Consider the following 10,478-nt stretch of genomic DNA (forward strand, 5'->3'; position numbering starts at 1 on the left):
GGGGTAATAATATCTTAATTGGGATCAAGTACAGGTACTGTTTTATTATTACAGAGAAAAGGGAATCATTTAACCATTAAATAAACCCAACAGGGCTGTTCTGCCCCCAATAAGGGGTAATTATATCTTAGTTGGGATCAAGTACAGGTACTGTTTTATTATTACAGAGAAAAGGGAATCATTTAACCATTAAATATACCCAATAGGACTGTTCTGCCCCCAATAAGTGGTAATTATATCTTAGTTGGGATCAAGTACAGGTACTGTTTTATTATTACAGAGAGAAGGGAATCATTTAACCATTAAATAAACCCAATAGGACTGTTCTGCCCCCAATAAGGGGTAATTATATCTTAGTTGGGATCAAGTACAGGTACTGTTTTATTATTACAGAGAAAAGGGAATCATTTAACCATTAAATAAACCCAATAGGGCTGTTCAACCCCCAATAAGGGGTAATTATATCTTAGTTGGGATCAAGTATAGGTACTGTTTTATTATTACAGAGAAAAAGGAAATTGATTGAATTATTTGACCAAAATGAACTCTATGAGCTTTCTGGATAATGGGTTTTGCTCTGTACATTACTGGGCTTATTAGGCCAACAGAACTCACGATTGGGAGGCCCCAAGCAAAAAAGCAAACTGAACTCACAACAGGAACAAAAGTTTGCCTTGAAAACATACAGAACAATCTCATTAAAAAAGATTATTATTCAGCAATTATTCAGCTGATATTGTTTGAGAGTGTAATTAACAAATAAAAAGGAATGATCATTGGTTAGGGGGTAGCAATATCCGGAGCCCCAGAGGAGACAAAGTTGGTACAGAGTCCTGTACCGTGTGGCCCCAAACACCAGCGCCCCACAAAGTAGAGCCCTAAACACAAAGTTGCTCAGACAGGAGAGCAATGAGAAAAGGCAGGGCCACATCTCTAGTGTTCAAAGTTATAGTTCCACAAGGGCTGCACGGCTGGGCGCCCAACACTCTTTCGTTTCACAACATCTACAAGTTTAAGTGTCTGAAATTCCCAAGTTTCACTGCAGTTTTAGTGGGTTTCACCCAAAGCATTACATGCACATATACACATACATATACACACATACAGTATATACACACATACAGTATATACACATATACAGTATATACACACACATACAGTTATATACACACATACAGTTATATACACACATACAGTATATACACACATACAGTATATACACACACATACAGTATATACACATGCAGTATACACACACACATACAGTATATACACACACATATACACACATATATACACACACAGTATACACACACATACAGTATACACACACATACAGTATACACACACACATATACACACACACAGTATACAAACACACACATATATACACACAGTATACACACACATACAGTATACACACACACACATATACACACAAATATACATATACATGCAGCAGCTCAACTTGGATCCTTCATTAACTCTTCGTGTGCCACGAGAGCTGCGCTGGCTGCATTACAAGATAGCATTTCCCAGAATAACAAGGCGCAGGCAGGTTATCCAATGCTCCATAATGATATCATGCACATGTAATCCCTTCCTAACGCTGTCAGGTGGCTTAGAACACAAAGATGGCTTTAAATCCCTGGGATTTTCGGAACTGCATTATAGAGAAGTCCACTGAGCAGAAATGAGCATCACCAGCCATTGGTCGCCCTGGGGGGGGGGGCACAGGGACCCCCTCTTTATTTTCAGCCCCACATTTGCATTTCATATCTGTTCAATGTATTAAAACAATTATATGTAGCAAATAAGGATGGCAGCACCGGGGCAACATCACCCTATAAAGTCAGGATAAAGGGGGGCTTATTATTTGCTAATACCGGGACATATAGTAATAACGGTACTACAGCAATGTCTGACTCAGTAGAGAAAAGCACAAGCCGCTGCTGAGAGAACTCAGGAATATCCATCTGTAGTTGGTCTCTAACTGCCCCATGCTGGGCAGAATGAAATTGTAGGTTTATTGGGGTCTGTGCTTGGGCCGGGGGGGGGGGGCAGGGGCAAATGCCCTTAGTTCTACAATGTGGGTCCCTGTAGAAGGAAAGGGAAGGCATCCTACTGTGTATCACATAGCTGTATGACTTCTCACAGGGCAAGAACCTGTAACCGTGGGAAAGTGTTAATGCAAGGTGCAGGTCACTTTATATTTGGGCTGTCCAGCCATCGGTTGTTAAACTGCAGCTCTTAGAAACCAGCATCACATGAGCGCTGTTTGGGGTCACAAGGTGCAAGTTGTAGTTCAGCAACAGTTGAAGGACTGTAGACCCCACTAAGGCCTTAACCCCCTGACACCACTAAGCATGGCGATTGTGTGGAACTCCCCCAGTAAGTGAGGGCAGGGTGAGAAAGTAGGGTCCTGGGCACGGTGCGGCTGGGGATCCGGTGCCATTCTGCCTATAATACATACGGCCAATACGTCCCACAACAAAGAGCTAACTGTGCTGTAGGTATAGCAGGATGGCACTGAGCCCCCCAGCCTGGTAATTGGAGGGTTAAAGCAAAGGGAAGCTGGGAATATGGACCTGATGCACTCTCCTCTTGCCCTGCTGCTCTCTCTATAAGAACTGTGTAGGGAGCAGAACAAAGCCAGTGATCAGCAGCTGTACAGTCCCAGGCAAGCTTCTTTCCCACACTACACTTCCCAGCATCCCCCTCAGCAGCTGAGTTGGCGGAAGGACGCTGGGAGCTGTAGTTTTGGAACAGCTGGAGTAGGAAAGGTTACCTTATCCTTGTCCTTGCACTGGGGCTTGCACCTGTAACATCAACAACAACAATGATACCTTCCATTCTCCCAGCATGCCCAGCAGCCCCCAGCTCCCAGCATGCCCCTCGGGTGAGACTTACCGAATTGCTTCTCAGCCCTGACAGTGACACGGAGAGAAGAAGCGGAGAGAAGCAGGAAAGCGATGCACAGGGATCCCATGGTCCCGGCTAATCCATCAGCCTCAGCAGTCCGGGGGGTACGGGAGACATGTGAGGGGGGGACGGGGCAGATAATGCACGGAATGGGGCAGCAGCGCTCAGATATCACTCTCTCCACTCCCAGCTTTCCCTCAAGCGCCGCTCCGGCTTCCCCTCAGCAGCTTCAGCACCCAGAGCAGCGACCGGCCCCGCCCACCTCCTAGCTCCTCCCCCGCCCGGCACGTCATGGGAACGTGATGAATGGGCTTGGGTGGGCTTCTCCGCCTTCTCCTTATTCCTGAATGGACTGTGCCACTGCTTCCCTCAGCTGGGGGGGGAGAGGCCACTGGGGAGTCTATACTGGATCTCCCCATTAGTCCAGTCACACCATTATAGGATATTACTTTATACTGGTTATTCAGGAATGTTGTTACACTCAGGGTATATCCCTCAATGTTTTGCCCACCAACTAGTGTAAGTGATGGCACAATGGAAAAGCCTAAAGGGCTACTGGGGGCTGAACTGGTTTTAAAGAAGTGAGGAAAGGGTTTCTGTGGAAAAATGTGGGATATTTGTGGCTTATGGGGGGAGGTGCTCTGAACTGGGTCCCATTGCTGTGATCTCTTACTATAGACAATGGTAATGAAAAGGCCTGTGGGATATTGGTTTGGGGGCTGACCTGCTTAATCTGGGCCCCATGAGAAAAAAGATTAGGAAACAGGGACAAAGGACACGTTGCACAATCTCTGTATAGCAGCAGGACTCACCCTTCCTAATGCCGCGACCCTTTAATACAGTTCCGCATGTTGTGGTGACCCCCAACCATAAAATTATTCCTAAGACCATCGGAAATATGTGTTTTCCAATGGTCTTAGGCGACCCCTGTAAAAGGGCCGTTTGACCCCCAAAGGGGTCCCGACCCACAGGTTGAGAAGCGCTGCTGTATAGGTTGTGTGCTTTAGGTGACGCCATGGACTGTGTTATTCATAAGATTCATTTTTTGGGGGACTTAAACATGGGCATATAGTAAGCAGGTGTTTATACAGCTGGTGTAGTCACCAACCAATCAGCGATTAGCTGTGATCAGCCAGCTGTAATAACACTAATCAATGCTGTTCTGATTGATGTGTAGGGATCCCAGAAGGCTAGTTCCATGTATGTAGTCCCAGAACACACAGCAGTATAAAAACAGGGCAAATTCCATGTTTAATACCCCAGAACCCACAGCGGGATAAATGCAGTGCCAATTCCATGTATAATACCTCAGAACCCACAGCGGGATAAATGCAGTGCCAATTCCATGTATAATACCCCAGAACACACAGCGGGATAAATACAGTGCCAATTCCATGTATAAAACCCCAGAACACATGGCAGGATAAATACAGTGCCAATTCCATGTATAAAACCCCAGAACACATGGCAGGATAAATACAGTGCCAATTCCATGTATAATACCCCAGAACACACAGCAGGATAAATACAGTGCCAATTCCATGTATAATACCCCAGAACCCACAGCAGGATAAATACAGTGCCAATTCCATGTATAATACCCCAGAACACATGGCAGGATAAATACAGTGCCAATTCCATGTATAATACCCCAGAACCCACAGCAGGATAAATACAGTGCCAATTCCATGTATAATACCCCAGAACACATGGCAGGATAAATACAGTGCCAATTCCATGTATAATACCCCAGAACCCACAGCAGGATAAATACAGTGCCAATTCCATGTATAATACCCCAGAACCCACAGCAGGATAAATACAGTGCCAATTCCATGTATAATACCCCAGAACACATGGCAGGATAAATACAGTGCCAATTCCATGTATAATACCCCAGAACCCACAGCAGGATAAATACAGTGCCAATTCCATGTATAATACCCCAGAACCCACAGCGGGATAAATACAGTGCCAATTCCATGTATAATACCCCAGAACACATGGCAGGATAAATACAGTGCCAATTCCATGTATAATACCCCAGAACCCACAGCAGGATAAATACAGTGCCAATTCCATGGATAATACCCCAGAACACATGGCAGGATAAATACAGTGCCAATTCCATGGATAATACCCCAGAACACACAGCGGGATAAATACAGATCCAATTCCATGTATAATACCCCAGAATATACAACAGTATAACTACAGTGCCAATTCCATGTATAATACCCCAGAACACACAGCGGGATAAATACAGTGCCAATTCCATGTATAATACCCCAGAGCACACAGCGGGATAAATACAGTGCCAATTCCATGTATAATACCCCAGAACACACAGCGGGATAAATACAGTGCCAATTCCATGTATAATACCCCAGAATATACAACAGTATAACTACAGTGCCAATTCCATGGATAATACCCCAGAACACACAGCAGGATAAATGCAGTGCCAATTTCATGTATAATATCCCAGAATGCATGAGAGGATAAATAAAGTCCCAATGTCAGGTACAATACCTCCATATTGAATGTTATAAAGAAATTCAGTGATGTTGGTTTGGGGGGGCCTCTGTTAAACTCTGCCCATGCAAATATCTATGTTGTCAAGAAACAAATTTCTCATGAGAAAAGTTACAGCTCAGTCATTTTGCTTTAGTAATTGGTGGGAGTGTTTGGTCACAGTGCATTAAAAATATTATGGGATGTTAATTTATATGTAAGCATAGTCATGGTGTCTAATAACTAAATAGCATTACAGCAGGGAAGAGAGCTGGTCACCAAATGATAGCCTTCCATAAACACTGTGAGCTGAAAAACAACCATCAGACTCATCAACATTGATAATGAAAAGTTACATAACTTCAAATGGACAACCGATATCCCAAACACAACTACAACAGACATTTTAAAACACATAGGAGCCATGAAACTGACCTCAGTAAGCAAATACCAAGAAATGGCAATATTCAGCCAAACTACATCCTACACACACTTAACTAAACCTGAAAAACAACTAGCTGGGAGACTATCGACAGCAACCCCAAAAAACAATATTACATCAATGGTTAACCCCAGACACCCCATCTATAACATTAGTAAAACAAAAGCTACATCATATCTTTTACATGGGTTGGCTGGAGGCAACAACCAGGAAAGAACAATTATAACAACTTATAGCAGGGGTCCCCAACCTTTTTTACTCGTGAGCCACAGTGAAATATAAAAAGACTTGGGGAGCAACACAAGCACCATAAAAGTTCATGGAGGAGCCAAAGAAGGGCTGTGATTGGCTATTAGGCAGTCTCTATGCACACTATCAGCTTACAGGGGCTTTATTTGGTAGGAAATCTTGTTTTTATTCAACCAAAACTTGCCCCCAAGTCAGGAATTCAAAAATAACTCCCTGGTTTGGGGGCACTGGGAGCAACATCCAAGGGGTTGGGGAGCAACATGTTGCCCCGAGCCACTGGTTGGGGATCACTGACTTACAGTCTACACCTTCAGGCAAACCACATGGTACGATATAGAAAGACTGAGGGAACATCCACTACTAAATGAAGCATCCCAGTACTTTCAAAACCAACAAAATCAAGAAACCGAACAACAAATCTACGGACCCCCCAGGAATCAACAAATAAATAGAATGTTGGCAAACTACTTGCAGTGAAAGCTATTTCTCATAAGGCCCAAAGAAAACAGGTATGAGCTAAAAGTTTTAATCTTGTTATGAATGTACATTTTAAATGTTCTATATTTCAGACATTTTGTCATTCACGAGACATGAATGTAAAACAAAATACCATAAAAAAAACACCTGTCAGTGGGCACCAGAGCCGCTTTACTAAATGGGCAAATAGGGCATCTGCCCACGGGACACTGATTCGGGGGGCCCACTGTGACACTATGTAATTATTTTGTACACTCCCTCTAAGCTCTACCCTTTATCCCTCCACCTCTGCTCTCTTCACCCAATGCTGCGCTCCCTGCTTTTTGGAAAAAAATCCAAGACGACCGTGCATTCCACTGTGGAACTCACAACCATCATGGATTGCTTTACATGTGTTTAAGCCAGGCAGCAAGAGAGAGAGCACCAAGCAGTGTAGGACAACAAAAAACACTTGGCTATTGGTATTCTGCTTGTGCAAGTATAGGTAATGCTTTCAGTCTATATACTGATCTTACTGGCATGTCTGGAGTTAATGGAGTGCTTATTGGCTATGTTTCAGTGATTCTACTGGCATATCTGGAGTTAATGGGGTGCTTATTGGCTATGTTTCAGTGATTCTACTGGCATGTCTGGAGTTAATGGGGTGCTTATTGGCTATGTTTCAGTGATTCTACTGGCATGTGTGGAGTTAATGGGGTGCTCATTGGCCATTTTTCAGGTATCTTACTGGCACAGCTGGGTTACTAAAGTGGTCATTGGCCATTTCTGCAGTGATGATACTGGCACAGCTGGGGTTAATATGTTGATTATCCAGTTTCTGCAGTAATTACACTGGTACGTCTGGGTTATGTTTTGGTATTTAGTGGTAATTAGGGGTGTGTCCAAAAATGGCCTAAAAAGAACCTACCATTACATCTTTGCCCAGGGCCCACCAAGGCAATAAAATGGCCCTGATAGACATAACTACAATAGCGGAGCTCATGGGATGGACATGGGGTTTATGTTTTTTCCTCCCCTGCCGCTTACACACTTTTAACTTTCCCCACCACCAACAAGCAAGTGTATGGGTTGAATGCGCCTCAGGGTGCAAGCCCCCCGGAGTCTGGGGTGGGGGGTAACTCAGTTATGGTACCCCACTGCTTGTTGTTAGGAATAGTAACTGAAAACTCAAACATTCTTGTGGCTGGTCCTATTTGTGTTGTCCTTTCCACAATTGTCCCTTTCTGTTATTAGCAGAATGAAGAAACCCAAAATCCTTAGTATTTATTGTAGGGGGCACATAATTGCTTTGTATAATGTTCTACATTCTTTCATTTGCGTTTGTTTTAATATTTTTAGTCACCAAGTGGCCCTAATTTCCACGTCCAGTCACTCGATGAAACCAGTTTTGAAAATATTGTGAATATTGGATAGAAATATTTCTTTTGTTTTGGCCTCATTTTACCATTCGAGTCTAATGTTTTTACTAAACCGTTTTTCTGGTTATGAATTCATGAAATACTCTCTGTGTATAATAAGAGGTCGAGGAGAGAAGGCATGATCGTGAGTTGGAAAGCACAGAGAAATCCCAACATAATTATTTTCCCATCTCTGCATTTTTATGCTTTTAACCCACGTGATGACAACATAATCCCGTATGAAGGGAATTATTTTCTTTTAATATATGCTGTAGGTCAGTGCTATGCAGGTTTTACCATATGGCAGGCTGTTCATCCATAATGGCACATGTTTTGCAGGCTGGGTGATTATAAAAATTAATGGGTTGTGCAAATGGGTTATGGGGCGGGCTGGGGACTGTTAAATCCTATGCTGGGCTTAATCTAGTTGGGCTTAATCTAGTTTGCAGGGAACCCTGATGTAGATCATTGGGAGAATGTACTCTATAAACTTGTGTCAGGTTCGTAACTGTCCCTTCCCCACTGAAGTGCTGGAAGGAGGTCTACCTGGCAGATACAAGGTAGACTTGTAACTACTGCCCAGCTGCAACATGTAGTATTTACTCCTCAGAGAGGTTGTCACCAGTTCAAAATTATGTATATGTATCTGTCAAAGAAAGAGTAATGTTCTCCTCCAGGATCTGTAGGATGTCCCCATTGAGGTGGCAGTGAGGTTATGTGTATGTTCCACTGAGGAAAGAGTAAGGTTCTCCTATAGGATCTGTAGGATGGCCCCATTGAGGTGACAGTAAGGTTATGTGTATGTATCTGTCAAGGAGAGAGTAAGGTTCTCCTCCATGATCTGTAGGATCTCCCCATTGAGGTGACAGTATGGTTATGTATATGTATATGTCAAGGAGAGAGTAAGGTTCTCCTCCATGATCTGTAGGATCTCCCCATTGAGGTGGCAGTGAGGTTATGTGTATGTTCCACTGAGGAAAGAGTAAGGTTCTCCTATAGGATCTGTAGGATGGCCCCATTGAGGTGACAGTAAGGTTATGTGCATGTATCTGTCAAGGAGAGAGTAAGGTTCTCCTCCATGATCTGTAGGATCTCCCCATTGAGGTGACAGTGAGGTTATGTGTATGTTCCACTGAGGAGAGAGTAAGGTTCTCCTATAGGATCTGTAGGATGGCCCCATTGAGGTGACAGTGAGGTTATATGTATGTATCTGTCAAGAAGAGAGTAAGGTTCTCCTCCAGGATCTGTAGGATGTCCCCATTGAGGTGGCAGTGAGGTTATGTGTATGTATCTGTCAAGAAGAGAGTAAGGTTCTCCTCCAGGATCTGTAGGATCTCCCCATTGAGGTGGCAGTGAGGTTATGTGTATGATCCGTCAAGGAGAGAGTTATGTTCTCCTCTAGGATCTGTAGGATGTCCCCATTGAGGTGGCAGTGAGGTTATGTGTATGTATCTGTCAAGAAGAGAGTAAGGTTCTCCTCCAGGATCTGTAGGATCTCCCCATTGAGGTGGCAGTGAGGTTATGTGTATGATCCGTCAAGGAGAGAGTTATGTTCTCCTCTAGGATCTGTAGGATGTCCCCATTGAGGTGGCAGTTAGGTTATGTGTATATATCTGTCAAGAAGAGAGTAAGGTTCTCCTCCAGGATCTCTAGGATGTCCCCATTGAGGTGACAGTGAGATTATGTGTATGTATCTGTCAAGTAGAGTAAGGTTCTCCTCTAGGATCTGTAGGATCTCCCCATTGAGGTGACAGTGAGGTTATGTGTATGTTCCGCTGAGGAGAGAGTAAGGTTCTTCTCTAGGATCTGTGGGATGGCCCCATTGAGGTGACAGTAAGGTTATGTGTATGACCCCGGCAGCTAAAAAGCCCGTTGCTCTGTGAGCTTATAATTTTATTGTTATTGTTACTTTTCATGCCTTATCTTTATATTCAGTCCCTCTACTATTCATATTCCTGTTTCTCATTCAGAGGAGGAGGGACTAAAACATTGATGTTACAAATTGAAACAACTTCTCCACAGCTTACAGACAGCATGCAGGAACTACATAACCCACAATGCATTGCCCTGTGATGTTCCATTGACATCATGTGTGCAGGGAATTGTGGGATTGGGAGGATGCAGGCTGAAGGCAGGCTGAGGACAGGCGACTACATTTTATTTGAGTCACAAAGTAGCCAGCCAGATCAGCAGGGGAACAGGGGGCGGGGCTTAGGGAACTGTTCCAAACCATATTATTACATTAAATATCATAAAAAGGCTGCATGTTTTTTAATTGATGTTTATTGCAAATTTGCTTGAAATTATGTTTTCTTTTCAAAAAGTTGTACAGCGGGAGCAGTTCCCCTTTAAGAAACAGTTCTGATTCGATGGACTACAGACATCCATGAGAGTTGCTGATACATGCATATCTCCTCGTACAATGGAATGGAAGCCACTGTGCTTAGCCCTGAGTTGGCCTTAATTGGCCTTTCTGG

General features: G+C 43.6%; 1 protein-coding gene across 1 annotated transcript in view; it reads right to left on the reverse strand.

The window, feature by feature from the left end:
- The window catches only part of ptprn2 (protein tyrosine phosphatase receptor type N2), a 620,616-nt gene extending 617,432 nt beyond the window's left edge, over positions 1–3,184 (reverse strand). The window contains exon 1 of the mRNA XM_002935174.5: positions 2,911–3,184. Within this exon, the coding sequence (XP_002935220.2) occupies positions 2,911–2,989 (79 nt within the window). The 5' untranslated portion in view covers positions 2,990–3,184. The remainder of the gene's footprint in view (positions 1–2,910) is intronic.
- Between the last annotated feature and the right edge of the window lie 7,294 nt (positions 3,185–10,478).

The sequence above is a fragment of the Xenopus tropicalis genome, chromosome 6 (genome assembly GCF_000004195.4).
Source record: "Xenopus tropicalis strain Nigerian chromosome 6, UCB_Xtro_10.0, whole genome shotgun sequence".
Lineage (NCBI taxonomy): Eukaryota > Metazoa > Chordata > Amphibia > Anura > Pipidae > Xenopus > Xenopus tropicalis.